Below are 22274 nucleotides of genomic sequence, written 5' to 3'. Positions count from 1 at the left end.
GATTATCATCTCTCTAAAATTAGATCATTAGCTTAATTAGCTAGGGATTTAGTGAGGGTGTCCCTACCTAATTATGAAAAAAAATTAAAATTTTGAAAATGACTCTTAATTAATTATATATTTAATTATCTTCATTTAAAAAATAAAAATCAAATTTAAAAATTAACTAAAATACTTATAATAAAATTATTTATATTTAATATTTGCTTTATTTTAAGGTCATTTTACTTAAAAAATAATATTTTTATTAAAAATATAATATAAAGAGTCATATAAATATAAATATTTTAAATATATTAGTAATTGAAAATAAAATATAATATGCATGTGTATTTTTATAATATATTATTTGATATATCTATATAATTAAATAATATATATTTGATTTTTTATATTTCAATTCAATTGAAAAAAAGGAGAATATAAGGCTTGGAGAAGGTAGAAGGTCAAGAGTTTAAGTAACTTGACATAAATATATTTCATATGATAATGAGTGGGTGATGTCACTAGTAGTGGATAACATGAGTTGTCATACAAATGGCAGATAATGAGGCACAGAATGGTGGGTGACATGACATTGGGTGACATGACATGACATAAGTTAACCCACATGTGATTGGTGAGGAGACGCCAGTGATGCAGCATTAGGTGGCCATTTTTAAATATAGACATGTTTAGCGAGAAATTAACATAAGAAAATGTATTTCATCATTAAATTTAATAAGATTGTTTCTTGCAACAAAATTAGCAAGGAATTTTGTAGAAATTTAGTGAGGCATGTATGTCATTTATCCCTCACTAAATTGATTTTTTTAGTAATGTGCTATACATAGGTGTCAAATGAATTGATAAAATATATAGAAATAAGTGATGCAATATTTTTCACAACTCATGAATATTTTGATTTATTAAAGAATATAAATAAATAAACATGTTAATATTGTTTTTAGTATGAATAAAAAATTAAAAGTTACCAAATATGCATGGGTTGGAATGATAAATTATGAAGAGTTTGTAGCAATATGGAAAAGGAAAATCCATAAGCTGTTACCTATGTCCTACAAGAAGAGGCATAAGTCATACTCAGTATCTATCTATCATTATATATAATTTTTTTATAAGGTTCTAGCTTTAGGGATAGTAAGTTAAACATACAATTTGCAATATAACTAATCTATTATTCAATGATTCATATTATTTGAATAAAAATCAGTAATTTGATTTCTCATAAGGAATTTCATTTCTCACTTTAATTCTATTTAATTATATAATTATTAAAGGGTTTGCTTGTTTTGTCAAAAAAAGAAAATAAAATTATTGGAATCTTACCAATTATTAGTCAAGCTTAAGTTAAAATTTTCAAATTGATACCAATGACTGCATAAAAAATTTGAAATCAATTTATCATATTTAAGTTTTATTTTTGATTTGTAGTATTAGGTTGTTGTTTTAGAGACAACAATTTTATTTCCAACTTTTCCCTTTCTCATTTGTAAATTTAAGCTTTTAATTCTCAATAAAAGAGAGACCACGGTGATACCAAACTTTTTAAAGAGGTATGTATGAACAAATAAAAATCTACTAGAGTATGTGATAGGCACACGAGCTTTGACAAACATACCTACTTGGAATTGAAATTCCACATTTGAGCAGTTATATCATTCATCTTCAATTTGATTAGAAGATTATTAACATAATTATCTTTTAAACATGTTTGTATAAGGTTGCACGCATAAGAAAGAAGGATTTAGCTTACACCTAATACTAAGAGGACGAGAACTTTAAGCTATATGATTAATCTTCTTAGTCACCAAAATTAGATAATGAAAAATCATAAAAATTAAATAGAACATGGGTAGATTTCATAGTGAACAAAAAAGATAAAAATGAGATAGAACATGGATAAATTTTATAGTGAATAGTCATCATAACATATCGATGACTACTATATTTCAAGCAGATTGAATAAAAGACAAAAATAGCATTCTTACTTTTTGGGCCTTAAATCTTTGAGAAAGATCGGTTGAGGGTGAATACCTACAAAATTGGCAAAATTTATAAAATTATTTAATTAAGACAAGATGATATTAGGTAAAAGGAGTCATGATTTTCTTCCATTAAGAAGGTCAATTCCAAGGCAATGCATAATTATTGTTCCATTAAGTGCCCTGAGTAGTAGAATAAATACAAGATCAATGACAGTAATGAAATAAAAATTATATAAAAAGAAGTTTTCAAACAAATTACATACATATGTGTCTAAGCAATCAAATACAAGCAGGGAAAAAGAGGTTGTAACATCCCGAAATTTTAGAACTCGAATTTATAAAAATAAAATAAAATAAAATATTTATAATTAAATTAAAATTTAGAATAATTTAGAGGTCCAGAGTTTGAATTTTACTAAGCAAAAGTTTAGTTTTATTTGATTTTTAACTTACCAAAGTTGACCCGGGCTTTTGTGCAATAATAAAAAATGTTGGGCCCTTTCTTGTAATTTTCCCCAAAATATTTTAGCATCAGTTTTAAAGAGAAAAACAGACTAGAAACGTAGAAAAGAAAACAAGGAAAGGAAATGAAACGCGTGAGAGAAAGAGAGAGGAAGAAGAAAGGAGAAAGAGAGGGAGTTAGGTTCGGATCTAGAAGTCTTTGCGACTGTTGCGAGCTCGGCTACACAATAGGTAAACTCCCTACTTCAATCCTCTTCCCTTTCTCTTGATTTTCTTCAATTTTTGGAAGACGATATTTTTGGATTTTGATCTCAAAGGCTTTATTCTTGTAAGCTTTTGTTTCTTTAGATCCTAGGGAGCATGTTTTGAGTTTCTATATAGTGATCTAATGTTTTGAGTGGATAATTGGAGGAAAAGAGGTGTTTTGGGCACAAAATAAACCTTGAAAAATTGGGTTTTTGCTCTTCAATGGTTTAAGCTTATTGATTTAATTATAATTTTTCTATTTGAGCCCAATAAGATTTAAATTAAGGTTTAGTTTTCATTATAAGGGCTAATAGTGAAAGTTGATGACACTAAGTGAAGGTTTTTAATTGATAAAAAATTATATAAATTAGAAATTAGCCTAATGATGGCTAATAAATGGTTTTGGTGGTTAAGTGATACTATGTGAATGTTTGGTTTAATATATGGACCATTAGGGTGGATTATGACTCATTGACCCAAGTTGTGTGGTATGAGTTATAGTCTTCATTAATGTTATTTGTCATGATAAGTGATGTGGATCACTTATATGTTGTAGGAAATTGTTGGTGGAACTTATTGAGAAGTAAGGAACAAGTCGAGCCTTATTTTGTACAAGGAGAACCCTTTTGGTATTAAAAGGTTGAGGTAACAGGGAAATTTATATTTCTTATTACTTTGTTTTAGCTATTTTTGAATAAATATTACTAATTATCATGCATTACATGTTTTAAAAGATTAAATGTGCTTTATAAGAGGTTATGGGGTATTACTTTGATTATAGTGCAAATATGTTTTCTAATTGTTTAATAACAATGTTTTTATGGAAATGAGATTTATAAATATTATACTACTTTAGAGTATTGAATGGTCAATATTCAGGAAAGATAAATAAGAGTAAAAGGCATGATCTCGGTGGGAGTTCACCAATGAGAAGGTGTAGATTTTTGATATTCAATGGCACACTGTCAATACTCAGTGTTGTCTTACGTATTGTGGGCTCGGTGCACTAAAATGGTTAGTGTATTGAGTGTTCGACACCTCTCAGTAGGAGAGGGAATCCAACATATGAAGTGTGAGGTTGAGTGCCTAGGCTAAAGTAGCCCTCACATGGAAAGTAAGTTGGGCTGGCTCTGGGAGGGAGTTAGCTTCAACTGCTTAGGATTCACGTCGAAGGGGCATAGGAGGTTCGGTGGATTAGATCATGCCTTAGATTATGTTTTGTGCCTGTGGAGGTATAAGTAGGTATAAGGTTTACCTGCGAGTTAAAGAGTGCCAGGGGTATTCTGTTGGTCATGAAAGGCCATACCGGCCTAGGTCATGCATTCATGCATTTTAAATGGCTAAATTATATACTATGTTGAATTTATTATTTGTTTATTTGATTATGGCTTACTTTGTAATAAACAATGTAGATTTCGCTATTACTGAGACTGTGGTTGTCTCACCCCTTTCTTTTCAATATTCTAGGTCCAGGTAAAGGATCCAGTGGTGGACGGGAAAAGGAGCAAAGCTAGGGGTTTGCTTGTGATTTGTAAAAAACTGCAACCCCTTTCTTTTGAGCAAATATATTGTAATGTATTTAAGATTAGGGTGCTAGTAGGATATGATTATGTATGTGTGGGTGAATATGTGTGGATTGTGTGCTTGTGTATGAATTTTTGTCTGTTTGTAGACTTGTGGCTAGGAAACTTGGTTATGGTGTGTGGTTTTGATGGATTTACTTAGTATACCAAGTTTCTATTACAAACAGATATTTATTTTAATGTGTGTGTGTGTGTGTGTGTGAGTGATTTTATAAGCAATTACAAAGTGGTTGCATTGCAAACGGTATGCTATGGGCAAACATACATCTTGGATAGAGAGAGTGGGTGCGTGGGCCCCATAAGGAGCTCTGAGCCAAGTGAAAATGTTTAGCATATGTATTTATATAAATACATGGTATTTGGATTGACTTATGACCACTCTTGTATGATTTGTACATTTTGGGGGTTTAGGGTCCATTTTGGGAAATGGCACCCGGGTGGTCAAATTTTTATGTATGGGGGTTTTCCATCATTTGAATGTTCTATCAGGTGTTTTTAGTTTTTTTTTTGACGTGTCTAAAGTATTCCTTTTGTGACCATTAGGATGAGATTTGGACAATTTTGAAAATAGTTTTTACCAAAAAGCTGCACTTTTGCATCCGAGTGTTCAAATCTTAATCTGACCGTTAGATTTCTCTAAAATTTGGGTCACAAGTAAAACCTTTTATAAGCTTCGTGTGAGCTTTAGAATCACATCGATCGGATATCAGACGGAAAAATGATGTACTCCGGAATTTGGTCTGAAGGTGCTGTCATGACAGCATTAAATTGCTGTCATGACAGCTACAGTGTTGATGTTGTAACTTGCATAAAATTCAATCCGTCCGTTGGATCTTTTCAAAATTTAGTATGCTAATAGTATTCTTTAAAAGTGACATGTGGGATTTGGAATCACTCCGATCAGAGGTCAGATAATGAAATGGTGCACTCCGAAAGTTGGTCCGGAAGTGCTGTCAGCTGTCATGACAACAAAAATAATTAATTTTTTAACATGTCTAATTTTCAATTCGACCGTTGGATCTTTTTGAAATTTGGTATACTTATAGTACCCTTTGAATGTGACATGTGAGCTTTAAAATCACTTCGATCGAAGGTCGAATGACAAAACAGTGCCTCCCGAAAGTTGGCCTAGGAGGGCTATCATGACAGCAATTTAATGCTGTCATGATAGCATCTTTTTATTTTACTTTCATCTAGCTTGCTTCCGTGTGCTGTAGGTAGAACCTATAAATTTTTTTAAAGGCTTTAAATGTTTACTTTGCAATTGTGTATTTTCTTAGTGATTTAAATGGTTTGTTTCCTAAGTTGGTTTTAGGATTAATTCCTTAACCACACTTAGTTGATTTGAATTATGTGATTTTTGGATAACACTCGGGGCAAGTATTACAGAGGTGCTTAGAAATTTTGTTACAGATATATTTCAACCAAACAAAGTTCAAAAATCAAACAATGTTCATGAAAAATAGAGAGAAGATTGGATTAATTTTGAGAGAAATGAATGAGGCGAAGAATAGAATGGAGAGTGAGTCTGAGAGGGAGATGAATGGAAAATCTCACTAAGAGAGATGAGGCATTGCTTATGACTTATAGCTTGTGGACTTGAAAGCTTGACTTTGATGGCGGTTGACAACATATTGTTGATGTCAGATGAGGATGAAATTCAAAAAGCCCACGTGTGCTTGCAAATGTAGTGGAGGAATTCATGCTTAGAGTTAGAGGGAGAACTAAATGTCATGATATTAGATTATGAGAGAAGTTATGACAGGATGAAAGTTGTGGGCATAAAAAAATAATTTATAATTAATAATTAGATTGTGGATTCATGTAAATAGTTGATAAATATATTTTAGGAAAGTTATCAATGTTCAATTTTAAAATTTTAAATTAATTTAAAATCTCATAACTTTTAAATTAATTCATATATGCTTGGGATAATTTTTTAAAAAAACATTTATGTTGAAAAGATAATTAGTCTTGAATCAATGAAGAAATTCTCAAAAGTAGGTTGGAATAGTTGAGGGATTAGAGGCATTTTATTAATTTTAATTTTAGGGAACTAATCATATGATAATAAATGAGATTATGGGAGAGAAAATCTAGAAATAAATTAAAAACAAAAGACTAAGGTAGTAAGAGTGAAAATAAGGGATAGGTGGAAGTTATATTGATTGTTTTATGTATTATATTAAAAAAAATATTAAGATAATATCAGAGAAAATAAGGAATAAGAGGAAGTTATCTTTACATGTTTAGATATCATACTTAAAAAAAATCAATATAGTAATGGATAGAGATCATAAGAAAGAAAATTCAAAAATAAATTAAAAAAGAGTTGGCATAATAAAAGAGAAAAATAAAGGATAAGAGTTATCTTGGTAATTAGAGATCATGCTCATTATTTTTTAAAAAATATTTTAAAAATCAATGCTGATATGGATAGGCTGGAATTGCAACATTACAAAATCTACATATGTGTCAAGTTGTGGATGATGGTTGTGGTGTGTATATATATGTGTGTGTGATATTAAGTAGATGGCTTGGAGTCCACCGACTAGAACTCAATGTAGATGGTGCTTTATCTAGCTGTCACAATAATACTAGGTGTGGTGGATTACTTTGTGACTCTATAAGAGCACTTCGGCAGGCTTTCTTTACTAGATGAGCCATGGTGACCCTTTTTATGATAAATTGTGAGCTTATATATGAATAGAATTGGGAAACGGGTAGGCTTAGCTTTTAAAAGATTAAGGTCTAAAGCCTGCTTTTTTAAAATTCATTCAAATCTTAAGGCCCCGTCCTTATATAAGGGCTTAGGGCGGGGCCTCATAAGCTCAATTACAAAAAAATAAAAAAAATTAACATTATAATTTTATTAGAATATTTTAAAATGAAACATAAAATAAATCAAGGTAATTACTTTAACTGGCCAAAAAATTAATAATAATTACTTTGGTTAAATTTAGTAAGAATTAGAGCACCCATATAAGACAATAAAATATCAAAGTATTGGCCACCTAACACCCACAACAAGATAATAGCTACGGGTGAAAAGCAGATCGTGAGAGGTGTAAGGGAAAGCAAATGCGATAGACATGAGGGGTGATAAGGCAAACAGATGTGGGAGGGAGAGCTAAGTAACTCTGAGTGAAGGAGAGATCAGAGATGAGGTAGGGATGATTAATGACTAACGGGAGAACAAAGATGCCAATTGAGGTAGAGATAAGCGACAGTCGATGAGAGAGCAAATGAGTGACTATGAAATTTTCAATCTTCAGGCTGAGAGAGTGAAAGTCAAGAGATCAGAAATTAGAGAAGTTCAAGCCTTAGGTTTTTTCTTTATGCACCATTTTTACATAGACTGCAAAAAAAAAGACAACAAGGCTTGGAGGGTCGCATGAGCCCAAGCCAATTTTTTAGGGCTTATCAGGGTTAGGTCCAAAAGCCCAATTACATTAAAAATCCTTTATTTTTCTAGCATTAACTCTCATTTAAATAGGACCCATAGGTCCGATCCTTATTCCCAATTCTATATATGAGGTCTTAAATTGGTTTGGAATCTTGGTTATAGAAAACTTATTCTAGAATTTGACTTAAGGGAACTTATGGATATGATACATAATGACATGCTCCTTGATGTAATTATGGAATTAATGTTGAAGTTAGAGCACTCTTAGCTAAAAAATGGATAGTGCACAATCAGAGAATTTTCAAAGATCCTAATAAAACTGTTGATGTGCCATATAAGAAGGCTCTTTCTTACGTTGCTATGTTCCATCCTTTATTTTCCCCTGGATTAGATGTAATTTTGATAAAAGATATTAGTACTGTTGTCTAGTTTCTTTTGATTCCTTTGTTATAAAAAATGATGTTAAGTATTGAAAAAGTAAAAATAAAATTATATAAAGTAATCCTTTGCATTTGTTTTTTCTTGATATTTTTTTAAAAAATATTTAAAACAAATAGTTATTAGAATATTAAAATTTCATTTAGAGTGTGAAATGTGAGAACTAGAGTTTGAGGCGAAGGTATTTTGTTTTATTAATAATAAAAAAATTAGAATTTTGGTTAATCTTATTCAAGTTCATACTTGACTTATACTTCTTCAAGTTTATTCAAATGACTTGAATAAATTTAGAGTAATTTTTTTTAAAACTCTCAAACCCAATCCAAATAAACCTATTAGGCTTAACTTGAATTATAAATTTTAGTTTTAATTTTAAAATTATAATCCAAATGGTGAAAGAATAAGTCCATGATAACATTTTAATTTTAAAAACAACGTAGTGGAGTTAGTTCTATGATCTTGTTGTCCTTTTCTAAAAAATATCAATCATGTAATGGAGTTCAAATATTTTAATGCAGTATTTGGGAAATGTATAATGCAAGTGTATAGTAGTGCGAGGCTAAAGAGTCGATGATAACTAAAAGCTGAATGTAATATAAATAAGAGTTGTGAACAGCATATGGTGTTAATGAGCTACAAATAAATCAAATAATAGAGAGCTGTGTTCACTAAAAAAAAAAAGAAAAATTTCAGTCAAGCTTTCTTGACCAAACTTAATTCCAATCAAACTCCTTAAAATTTTAGAATTTTATTATACATATGAGGGACTAAGATGAAATTAGAGAACTAACTTAAATGACTTTATTGTCCCTAGTAAAGTAAACAACTAATATATGAAAAATAAATAATAGATACATAGAAAATGAACAACTAACATAGGCATAATTTGTAACCCTTTTAATAACATAGCAACACTATGAAGATAAACAAGTAAAGCTACGTATGAACAATTGGTGTATAGAAAATGAATAACTAACGTAGGTGGAATGAGAGTTGCAAATCCAAAGTGATGTCATACTGTTAATAAAATTAGTTAGTTATTTTCCATACATTGGTTGTTCATTTTCTGTATACAAATTGTTCATGCGTTTAGCTTCACTTGACAATAAGATCATTTTAGCTAGCCTTTTTAATCTCATTTTAATCCCTTACATGTACAATGAAATTTCAAAATTTAGAGGGTTCGATTGCAATTCAATTGTGTCAAGGGGCTTATTGAATTTTTCCCTCAAAAAAATTAGTAGAGAGCTCTATAAAGGCAACAAAACGTGCAGGTAAAATTTGCAAGGCTAGAAAGGGTTTGACTTTGCTCTCTTTTGCGCTTGTAGTGTTCATCAACTATGGATGACTAGAATCACCAAAAAATTCTTCTAAACTAGTCAAAGGATGATTCTCCACCGAATTCCAAGAAGAAGAAATTGAAAAGCAACATTGACGTTGCCATCATTGACTCCCCAATGGAAGATCCTATGACAGGGGAGAGCAAGGGGAAGAGCAAGACACCAGCAACTATTGGTCAAGGCTATGAACTATTAGGGATTTAGGAAGAAGAAAGTATGTCATGGAGGGACTTCCTCCTCAGCTATAATGTGTAAGGTTTTTCTTACTAATCCATCACTTGACCATAATACCATTGGTAATCATTGGAATTAACTAAAAAGGATTACCTAATCATGTTTAGCCATTTAAAATATTTCAAAATTGAAAATTATTTCTTTCAACAATTAGAATCCCAAGTTTTAACTTCATAAAATGAATCAAATATGACCTTATTTTATTAAGTCCATAATGAAGTATAAATAAGTGTGAAAGATATGAGATACCATTTGGTAGTACAAAAGACTCAAAAATAGTTAAAAAAATCAAATATGAATGAAAATAGAGGGACGTGCTATTGCTTATTTCTCTTTGTGTTGGGTGCCATGGCACGCTGCATAGAATTTGACGGCACCCAGGGACAACTTCTAACATGGTCTTTTTTCCATTCAATGTCTGATCGAGTTGATATAAGTGCCCACATAAAGTATTTTACATGAACTAGCTAATTGTATGAGTTTTACTCCCAAATAATTTCACGCAAGGAGTTGAACACCCAAATGTATTTTCCACACTTTTCACACTATTCACATTATAAGGATGTCTAAAACCCAACAATTGTGCCAAAAGCTACAAACCATATTCAACAGACTTAGAACAAATGTGCAGCTAATAACAACACAATTTTATTTTTAATCCTTAACCCTTTAATACCAAAAATAAAAGGAGGAGTTTAGCATTGCATTTAATCACTTAACTTCAATTATTAATATTATAGTTTTTTTATACTTGTACTAGTATTTTGGCCCTATTAAAAATAATCAAATTTTCATACAATAATCTTAGGGCCTAAAATACAATAGTAAAATCATGCATATAGTATATTGCAAGTGAAGTAAAAAAATGCAATCACTAGTTGGCAATATCATTATAATTACACAAAAAATAAATTAGATAGGAGGCTTTACGGTAGAAACACTGAATTCCTAAGCCTTCAAAGCTTTTTCCTTATTCGTACTTGAGCTAGAATCTATAAAATGTTAAGAGAGAGGGGTGAATACAATTATTTAATAAAACACACACACACACACACACGTGTAACTAAGGAATACATGTACATAACCACATAAACATATTTTTCTCATATCACACACTTGCTTAGTCATTATATATTGTGCAATCACATTACAATGCTTATTGTCATGATGATGGCAATTCAACAATCACAATATTGAAAGAGGGACTAAAATTGTGCAAATAGCTTGATGTTACCAAACTTAAATGTCATTTGGATTCACTTGATTGTATTGAGTTAATTAGGATAGTGGGTGGTCTTGATCACCCATTGAAATATGATATTATGGACATACAAGAGCTTCTTATCTCAGACTAGGATGTTGAGATCGAATACTTATAGCGTGAAGTTAATGGAGTTATAGTTTGGATTACAAAGGATGCCCGTAAGAGGGAGGATGACTTTATTATTTGGTACGATTGTGTTTGGTTGTTTGGATTTATATAGGTCAAACTATATGATGTAATTTTGTGAACTTTGCAAGCATTGCCCTGAGTCCTTACTATTAAAAAAAAAACTACAAGGTTGGTTAGGAAACATTTTAAGCTGTGAACTTAGCAGACAAGTGTTTGGTTGGATGCTTGTGGTGATGACAGGGTTGATAAATGTTGGTAGGTAATTGGTATTTTATTCACCATTCGAGCTTCTGGGACTATTTGGGTGACCTCTGTTTAATATTTAGGACTTTATAAATGTGAAAGCTATTTGGAGAAAAGTTGAGAGATAAATGAATATTTTGGAAGTGAATTTAAAATTTAGCTGTTTAATATTTATAAGTAACTTTTGAAACTCACATTTTAAATTTGGGTATTGGATAATAAATGAGAGAGTTAAAACATGAACCAACTTTTTTTTTGGAAAGGCTAGTGATAAAAACTAGATAAGGTTAGAAGCTGTATGTATAATTTCACTCTTATCAGCTAAGAGATAAACTTCACATTTTCTAGGGGCTCTAAGCAGTTGTATTAGATCGTAAGAATGATGGCAGGCTTGCTTTGTAAGAAAATCAGCACAAAGAGTAGCTTACCACCCCTTCTCTTACATGAACCAACTTTTTAATCTCCCCTTATCACCCCTTCTTTACATTCTTGTAACTGTGATTTTTTGTTCACTTCCATTCTTCTTTCTTATTTGTATAATATTATTTTGCTTATACTTTTCTAGATGAAACCATTTAGTTTTTAAATACATTCATTTAAAACATAAATATGAATTTACGGTTCCTTAGGTATTTTTTTTAACATATTAAACTTTATATTTTTTATTCTTATTATTTAAGATATCAAATTTTATGTTATTAAAATTTTTACCACATTTTCTAAATATTACACTTGTATAATAAAAATTATAAATTATCATAAATTAATATTTTTTAATAATTGTATATTTAAAAATATATTTTACTATATATCATCTAAATAAATTTTAATTATAAAATTAATTTTTTTAAAAATATATTTAAATATAAATTTTATTAGAATAATTGAGAATTAACTTTTGTTAAATATATTTTAACAAATTCATTTTAAACAAACTAAAAACCACACATACTGTAATTCATAGTGAGAATATTTTAATATAGACTTCTTTGTAACATAATGATGATTTTAGTCCATACGTCTCAACCAAGTTACTTTTATAGACACTTAAACAACTTTTGATCTTTCACCATCTGAGTAGGGCCGATTACCATAAAAATCAATATTATTTTTAGGTTCAGCTTTTATTGATCAAGGTAAGAATTTTTTATTTATTAAAATTTAATTTCTACACTATAATATTACATACCCTTTTTTTAAGATGCAATTATAATGTTCAAAAATAAAAAAATATAAATTCTAAGTTTAAAATATAAACACATATTTTAAAATCTAAATTTAATTTAAAAATTGAAATATATAATCTTTTTAGGATAAAACTAAATATGGAGTCTAAACAAATAGCCTGGGTCTATTTTTTAGGATTTAAATTGGTTGAGCTTAAAAACTTCTTTAAATAAAAAAGTCCCAAATTTCAAAGGTTGGGGCCTGAGAAAATATTTAAAAGGGTAGTATGATAAGCCCAATTCGTATTATAGCTCTATTTTTAAATTAACCTTAAGTGATTTTGACATAAAAAAGAAAAACTGATTGATGATATAATTTAAGATAAATTTTATTCCAACATTCAATATTAAGATTTATCTAACTGGATATAATTTAACAAATCAATAATAAATAAGCAAAAATTTCCCTTCATTAACAATGTTTTAGTGGAGGAAGATTTTTGTTTATTTGAAAAATTATTTAGAAAGAAAAATACTTTATTTATTAATATAAGGTGTTTAGCATTTTTTGAAGTAAAGTTCGACAATGTACTTTAACCTTTTGATATATGCAAATGATAATAAGTTCTCACAAAATATTATGATTTTTCTCAAGTCTATAAAAACCTTTCAAACATTAATGATTTTTTATGACACAACTAAAATACCATTAATGTAAAATAAAAAATAAATATTCATGACTACTTTATTTTAAGCAATAGGCCTTTTATAGAGAAAAAATTGTGATTGTTTGTTTCTAAAAAAATAGTTATTATTTAAACTAAAATAATTATTAATACTTATTTTTAAATTAAAATGCATTTTTGTCCTTATAGTTTATTTTGAAGAATGTTGGGCACCTTATATTAATAAATAAAATATTTTTTTATTTATTAAAACATATTTTTTAAAAAAATATTTTTTAGAGGAGTAAATTTTTTTTTCGTTAATGACCTGTCAATGGAGAAGATTTTTTTCCTCATTAAAAAATAATTTAAAAATATTTTATTTATTATTATAAGGTTCCTACAGTTTCAAGAAAGTATAAGAATGAAAATGTTAACGCTTGATAGATATATTAGTACGTTGAATGTTTAAAGTAATTTTAAAAATTAAAATTAAAGGAAAAACGATGGATATGTAGATAGCGAGCTAGTAACAAAAACAAACAGTCAAACACCGCCCTAGCGACAAAAGGAGAACAAAATGTGACGCGTGGTCATATCTTAACCAACAAATTAAGTGATCTTAGCCGTCCATTGCGTTTCAACCCCTGTATAAGAAAAATTGGTTCGCTCCGGCCTTCCCCATAAGCGTTTACGTTTTCCATGGCTTCTTCTGGGATTCCCAGATCTTGTTCGTGTTTCTGGTTGCTATCTATTCTACTCGCCGGATCTGCATGGATCAGATCGAGATCTACCGGCCGATGGTAGTTTCCGAACGGTGCAAGCCATATTTATTTTTACCTTTGGAGGTCTGATTTTACATTTTTCTGATGTCTTCTTTTAAAATTTTCTTACCTTTACCGCTGTTTTGGAGTTTCTTGCATCAGATCTATTTTCCAGGCGGTTTGCTTCATGTCTCTGTTGGTTTGTAGGCTACTGTTGAATCTTGTCTCTGCAAGGCCTTGAGGTATTGGATTATTTGTATCCACAGGTATGGGGAAGAATCGATGATCTCGACGTGGATCCTGCAGCGGGCGATTAGGTGTTCTTGCCCTATAGGGGTTCAATTGGTGCACGCTTCATGATTGTGTTCGAGGATCTGTGTGATTCGTTCATCCCTTTATAGATAATGTAATGTAATTTGAATAATCGGTCTGAATCTGGGAGTGATCTGTTTGTGCGTAGGATTTACGAGATTTTGGGAGGAGCGCGCTATAGTGGTCTGTCATATTGTTCTGAAAGATCTTTGTCATCCGACCTTTGCCATGACAGGTGCGCTTGCATGGCAGGTCAAGAGTATCTTAATAAAATGAGTCTTTTTTGGTTCCAGAGGAGACCGCACGGGAATTTGCTCGGGGTCTCCTCTTCTTGTGTGGTGTGTGCTCCTTTATGTTCTGCGTTCCTTATTTCCTTTCCCGATCGCCTGCATACCGCCACTGGTGCGAAGGATACGTTGGCCGATTTAACAGAGGTATTTAGGTTAATCTTCCTTACACCTTATTGGATATTTATTTCTAATTGTTTTCGGCAGGTTTACCATTTATATGCCTTTTTAACAACGATAATTATCTTCACTGCAATATACTTCGTCTTAAAACAAGCAATTTTTCACATAATCGTATTTTAGAATCTGTGCTCTGCTACCAAACCCGGTCAGCGTTAAGTATTGAATTTCGTTCACTACCTTTTCTTTAGAATTCATTGAACGCTCTTCTTTTTGAAGGTACTTTGATGTCAAGTAGTTTACATCATGCCTGTCTGAACAATGTCCAATTATGCGCTCGTTAAACATGAAATTCCTCAGTGTTTGCTTTTCGATCAACGGCCAAGTTGCTTCCTTGCTCTAGTTTTGTCTTTGAGCTCGAGAATAACATTAATTATCGTTGACCATGTCCTTAAAAATCTGCCGTAGCATTTGTACTTGTAATTTCACATCTCTTGAATACCATTATAAATAGTTTGCTTATATATATTTGGACTTGACCAGATTGTAGTTTGTATGTATCTATATGAAGCTTTGCGTTTTGTGCCCCAGCGATCGAGCTCGTTAGTGTTTAGTGCCGATTCATCGAAAGTGCGGAAAGTCTCATGCATGGATCTTATGTGAACGTTCAGCATGTGGCCCGGGGGTGACTATGCGGCAAGCAGAAGTACGCTTAATAGAATATCCAAGTTTCCTTGTTCCGAACATGCCTCTTCAGTTCTTACATTTTATAGAGAGATCGTCTCACATGATTTCGTTTTCTTATTTTTATAAGCTGGTATTTTTCTCATTCCTTGAAGTTATTGTTCTTACATGCCTACCTTTTGCTTTTTACTGTATACTAGTTGATTGTAGATTGTGGTGATGTGAGTCATTTTTTACATAATTGACGTTATCCAAACATTGTGTTCTCTCACAGTTAGACTGGTTTGTGGTAGCGTGGTTAGGATTTCTTGTGCTTGGTTTGAAGAACAGTTTAACCAGGATCTTCACAATTTAGTGATATCAACGAGCTGGAGTTGTCTCAATCTGGATTTCAAGCTCTAATTCATGCTATTTATGCTTGAAAGATATCTTGGCGCATAGTAGGTTAGATTGTCTTGCATTTGGAATTTATTTGGAATTTCTTTTTAAACCAGTTTTTTCTTCATTTGATTTTCAATGTATAAAATCTGAGCCCCGGGATTGGTAAGTTATAACTTTAATTATATTTAATTGATTGATAATCGATAATAGTGTAGATTTTTTTAATTGTCTTTTTGGTTCATGATGTATATAATTTTGTTTATAGACTAGTTGGTTGTAATTCTGATGGGTGGCAGTGAAGGGTGGGGGAAAGCTGGAAAGGGTTAAATTATTTCAGTTTATTTTTTCTCTTTGGGTCTCAGCTTCTCAGTGATATAAAGTTAAAACTTCATGTTGCCTAATGCGAGGCATTCAATTTAATTTTTTTTTTCCCGGGTTTTGAGCGGGGGTTGCTGTGGTGGTTTGCGCTTCCAAAGGCAGAGCGATATGCGGAGAGTTCTGCACATGATGGTTGGAGTATATCTCCCAAGTGAGTCCCGCCCCATCTCGTGTCTCTGTTCTTTGCAATGTATTTTGCTTGTTAAGCGAAGAATTCTGTTTTGCCCTTGAAAGACAATCGCAAAGCATGGTTTGCTTGGAAACCCACCCGTGACCTCTAATATTGTGCTGTAATTATATGCCAGTGTAGTTTTGTTAAAACTATAATCTAAATTTAATTTAATACGCCCATATACGTTCTCTCTAATTCTAGAAGTTTAGAGCAAAGCAAGTTAAATATTAATATGCTGTTTATCTCAATTGGTTGGTTTCATTGTGGATGTGAAATTTCTGACTCATTGAAATGAAAGTATTACCGTTTTTGTATTTTTTATAGTTTTAAGAGATAATGTGCCTGTCTAGTTGGATTTGCATCTTTTTCATATTCTGTCTGGATGCTTCTCTTCATGCTCAGTTACACTTGTTTCTTTATTTAAATATTCATTTAATGATTTAATGTGATAAGATTATTAATTATGATAAGAAAATAAATATATTTATCTAATTTATTAAAGAGCTATTATGAAGTTATTTTCAAAAAAAAATTAAATGAAAATGATGATTAATATCATAATTAGCAAGTTTACATCTTTTATGAAATGATGTATTGAGAAAGGGAGTATTGGGGTAGAATATGGAGGATTCAATTCTATCTAAATTGTTTTGTGGGTTGTGTTGTAAGGGCTTGAAAAGTACGAAAGTTAGTGTGGTCCTATGCTTAGGTGTCAGGTTACAGAAGCTGCTGATAGATCCGTTAGCTGAAAATGGAAGAGCGCTTAATGCATCTGTTGATTCTAACAGAGCTTTGAGAGGATGGTGGTTCAAATCCACCCGGATCTTTGTATCACTTGTTAGCTGCTTTCCACTATTATTTTGACTGTCTGGTAATGTCATTTTTTTGGGTAGTCAGTACATAGGGTTTTAGTAAAAATTAAAAAAAAATGGTTTCATTAATACAAAAATTAAATGGAAAGTTGTTCATGACTACTTGTCTGGCAAATTTATTGCCCAAAAGTCCCTCCAGTTTTAAGGCCCTTGGTGTCAATAATTTTAAATGAAAAAGAAATGCCCTAACCAAGTCCTTTCCCTCTCTCTCCTCTCCATCTTCTATTGTAATTTCTAGCGACATTGACATCTAGCACTCGGTGATTTTGATGATGACATCAATGAACAAGGTTTGGTCTTCATTCTGAAGATGGTGGTAGAGTGAGTGAAGTAAGGTAAGCTTCTATTCTACTCCCCTTCTTGTTTGAGAGGAAGAGTGAGTAGGGTGAAGCCTTCAACGACCCCACCTTGCACACCACCTTCAATCTCAACATTCATTTTCATTCTCTCATTGACTTGGCCCGTTAGTGTACCCCTGAGTTCGAGAGGAAGTTTAATTCTTTGCTTCAATCAGTTGTTGGCTAAAGGCCTATTTGTTTTAGTAATTTTTTTAAAAAATTTATTTTGTGAGGTATAATATTTGTTTAAACTTTTGAAAATGATTAAAATTTAAAAAAAAAAATACATTTTTACTTATTTTTAAAAACTGCTATGAGAAATTTTTAAAAATAATTTAATGCAATAGACGAGAGAAAGTGTTTAAAAAAGTGGGATGTGAGGATATTATAAAATTTTAAAATAGTATAATACTAAATTATTTTTATAAAATAAAAATCAATGAAGATATGATAAGACTTAAAAATAACTAATTATTACTTTCTTTTCTATTAGTGTAATTAAATATAAAATAATATATGCTTTTTATAAGATTTTTATAAAATAAATATTTTTTTATAAAATTTTTAAACTACTTAAAAATCACTTATTTTTTTAATTTTGAAGAAATGAAAACCGTGAAAATGAATCATGCTTGTGCGATAAAGTTGATTCTAGAGAGGTAAAGAGTTAGGTCTATTTCCATTTTCTTGAGTTTTTCAATAACTTTTCCCTTTTCACTTTCCTAAACATTCAGTTTAACTAGATTGGGGATTTTCTTGAAATTGGGTGGTTCGTGATTAAATATGGTTATTAGGAGGTTGAAGGAGATAAACATGACAAGAAAATGACTTCATATGAGATTTAGGAGATTGATCTTGAGTTTGAAATTCTAGGCTTTTTGATTGATTGTGTAACGTAGAGAAATGCGGTAGAGATGTGTTGAAAAAACTGTTTAGAAGTTGAAGTGTTGGCTGAAGCAAGGAATTTAGAAAGTTTTAGATTCATAAAATAATTACTCATTTTGAAAAACCTAATTTTAGACCTTAAGAAAGGCAAGCAGAGTTGATCAAGATGGAATGGTCTTGTAGCTTCAAATGAGTGTTTCTGCCTATTGGTTATTAGTTTTCTGGGTTGATTGTTTCTCTGAATGCACATTATAATTTCATCATTTGCACCATCCTAACCCCTTAACTTTCACAAATAAACGCAGATACTTATTTCAGAATTTAGCCACACTATTTTCTAAGAGATAAATGCAAGTTGTTTCACCTTTATTTTGTGGGTTGGCTTAGCTTGTTGAAGCAGAGCATTTTCTCTGAGCTTTTCACAATTACATTGACACTAAAAAGAGCGTGATTCTCCCCCCCCCCTCCCCCCCAATATGATGGCATATGATTGGATTCGGTAAATCTTTATGCAAACCCTACTTGCCCTTTGTTTGATAGAAGTGATACAAGATCGAGTTAAATAAGATAAATATACAAAAAGTAAGTAATCAAATCTATAATAGGCAGATGCAGGTCGTAGGTAGATCTCACATAATTAGTAGCACGTGTGACATGTCCACTAGAGAAGTTTGGGCAAAATTACACTAAGGTTTTAAAAAAATTTATTATCAACAAGTCTATTAAAATTCACAAAATATTCTTAAATTTTAAATCTTATTCATAATTTGATTAAAGATATTGACAATTAAGCAATGGTCATTTATGATTTGTAATGACTGTTGTTCAATTGTTAATATCCTTAATTAAGTTGTAAATGCGTAGGATTAGGACTTGAGAATGTTTTATAAATTTCACAAGTCTTTTTGATAATAAGTTTTTTTATGTGAGACGTAAATGTAATTTTTTTAAAAACTTTTCTAACATAGAGTATGTTGGTAATGTTTCCAAAATAATAGTTCTGTTTCAATTTAGCCCAATTCTAAGTAGCTTTCTCTCTGCAGTTATAGCAAGAAATATCTTCCTTCTGTTCGCTTTTCTTTGCAAAACTAATTGGTGATTGGATGAAAAGTTTTAATTGGAATGGAAGGTGATATATTTGAAGACATGGACAGTACAACAGTCAAAATAGATAGTAGAATCATTCAGGCATTTTCAGAACTACTTGTTGCAAGCCCAGTGTTTTGCACAACCATTATTATGGCACTGAAATGTCTCTGAGAGCATAAAATTGGTTCAAGTAAAAACAAAATTGGGGCAAGACAAAGCAAAGGAGCAAGATATTGGCAATTTCTGTTCTAACAATGTTGACAGGAATGATTGTTTTAAGTTGCGTTATTTGTCAATTGAAATGTCAATTGACTTATTTAATTGTAGAAGAAGGACTACTTGTACAATGCAATTGTAGTGAGATTGTGTTTAGAGATTATAGGTTTGAATTGTAATTGTGGCTTGCAAAAATAGTTCACAGTGACGTTGTGATTTTATATTTTAATGAAATGAAGTTTTCAATTGGTGTTTTTGTATTGTGCTTCTTTTAGACTCAATGTTCAATGCAAAAACAAAAAAGATTGTTAATGCTTAGTTGCCATTCCACTAAATGGTTTCAAATTTGTATGAGTATATTTGTCATACCACATAAATTTTAAGGATACGATATAAATTTTTCATGAAAATAATAGTTAGAGATTGATTCCTTTTTGTATTAGTTTTTTCATAATATCCATGAGTGTTTTTGTAAAATTGAGAAAATTTTTATAATATTTATTTATTTATGTTTTCATTAAAAATGATTTTTTTTTTCTGAATATCTGTTTATGTTTTCATGAAAGGTGAATAATTTTTTAGAATTTTCATTTGCTTTTTGAAAGTATCTTAAATTATTATTAGTGTTGATTCTCATATATTCGAAGAGCCATGTCATATATCCTAAAAAAAATGTTAGTGAAATTTTCAATTTTCAAATTCTATATTAATAAAGGATGTTTGAATATACATAAGAAATATTTAAATATATACAAGAAAATTATATTCTATTAAAAATTAATCATATATCATAGAAGAAACATTGTATATGTTTCCATAGGTAGTAAAAGAAACATTGCGTAAGGAATATTTGAACATATTGTAAAAAAAACGTTGCATATGCTTCTATAAATAGTCATAAAGAATATTAATAAAGGATATTTAAATATATAGAATAACATTGTATTTTGTTAAAGATTAATTGTATATCGTGGAAGAAACATTACATATATTTCATTGGAGATAATTTGCATATTGTGAAAGAGACATTGTATACAGCATATTGACACTAACAAACCCTATGCTCCAATGCTTCACAAATTGCTATAAAAGAACTTTCTTTCCATATTGACACCGAAAAATCTTGTATAACATATTGACATTAAAATTATCAATAACAAATGATCCTGTGTGACATATTAATAGTGAAGTGTCTTGCTCAACCTTTGTTTTTTTTTTTTATTCATCATTAGGGCATTTAAATCATTCACCCTCTGACAATCATTAACAGTGAAGGAGCTTCTTTTGAAATATGCCCTAGGGACCTATGGGCGATTAAATTTTGAGCAAGTCATTTTCAACAATTTACCCAAATTTTAAGTGTAATTTTAGAATCACATTTGAAACTTAAATCTCTTATCTATAATTAAAAATTTTAAATTTATAATTATTTGAGTTGATATTTATTATAAGATTTTAAAAAAATATTAAAGGCCTATCATCTTTTTTATTACTTATAAATATCTCCTTATTAAAAAATAACTCTATTTAAAATATAATCAAACATTAAATATAGACATTTTTTTAATAAAAATTTAAATAGTAATTTATCACATTTTGAAGAGCTAACATTTTTGCTAACTTTTTTTATCAGACCTATCATTAATTTAATATTTTGAAACCTAAATAAGCATTCCAAGGACATAACTTGACAAGAACCTATTTTTCTTGGCCAAATGATTTCCTCTTGTATCCCTTATAATAGGGTCAGCGAAATTATTAGACATCGATTCACAGAATCATTAGTGATGTGACGATCAAATTCACTGAATATATGAGAATCCGACAAGTTGCATCATTTTCGAAGGTCCATTTTGTGTAAGGAAATCAATCTTGCAAGTGCAAAAACAAATTAATAAGCCAATATGGGAAGTCAATACGATAAGCATCATTTCAGGAAGATGTTTTTCTCTTGACTCGGATCGATCGATGTAAAAGAACACATTTAGAATTTACCAGCTTTAGATGATCCATCGTTGTTGCTGTGTATATGTAATAAATTTTGGCTCTATCTATCGGCGATTTTGTAAATATGGCAATGTATTCTTGAGTGCTTCCCATATGAAAATATAAATTCATTTTCCAAATGTTTTTCAAAATATTTCCTCAACAGTGATCTTGCAGCGCAAAGGTTTTCACGAATGTCACGCCCATCTGCATTTTATAAAGGGAAAATGACAATAAGATTTTAAATGATAAAATAATTTTTTAATTTAAAATTCATTAATAAAAAAAGTATTTTATTTTTACTTTTATTTTTTTTTAATTCAATCCATTCTATTTTTTTAAGTAATCAAACCCAAGCTCTCCTATTTATAAAAATTAAAAAGTTATTTTCTTTTTTCCTTTTTTTTTCTTTTAGCCCCTGGCCTTTTACCGACGAAAGGCTAATTAATGTCACTGGAGACCAGGTATCGGAGGAAGGCGGGAGCTCACATCAAAATCCACTTGTGCTTCGTGATAGATTTGAGTTCATGAAATTTATCTCTCTTAAACATACACCCAATCTTAGCAGCAGACTGCTGTAGATCTCTTCAAAAAAATCCCACTTCCCACTTCTGTGTCAAAATTTG

General features: G+C 30.4%; 1 protein-coding gene across 1 annotated transcript; it reads left to right on the top strand.

Annotated features, from left to right (window-relative positions):
* The first annotated feature begins 13843 nt into the window (after positions 1-13843).
* On the top strand, positions 13844-16457 carry LOC129322315 (uncharacterized). Its single transcript, XM_054968580.1, has 4 exons — positions 13844-14012; positions 14136-14245; positions 14389-14674; positions 15239-16457. The coding sequence occupies exons 1-4, from the start codon at positions 13938-13940 to the stop codon at positions 15308-15310; spliced, it is 543 nt and encodes a 180-aa protein (XP_054824555.1). The 5' UTR covers positions 13844-13937; the 3' UTR covers positions 15311-16457.
* Positions 16458-22274: the final 5817 nt, after the last annotated feature.

The sequence above is a fragment of the Prosopis cineraria genome, unplaced genomic scaffold, assembly GCF_029017545.1.
Source record: "Prosopis cineraria cultivar Desert tree isolate PC_DT_omini unplaced genomic scaffold, ASM2901754v1 PC10, whole genome shotgun sequence".
Lineage (NCBI taxonomy): Eukaryota > Viridiplantae > Streptophyta > Magnoliopsida > Fabales > Fabaceae > Prosopis > Prosopis cineraria.
Note: the sequence above shows the minus strand (reverse complement) of the source record. Positions and strands in the feature narration are given on the sequence as shown.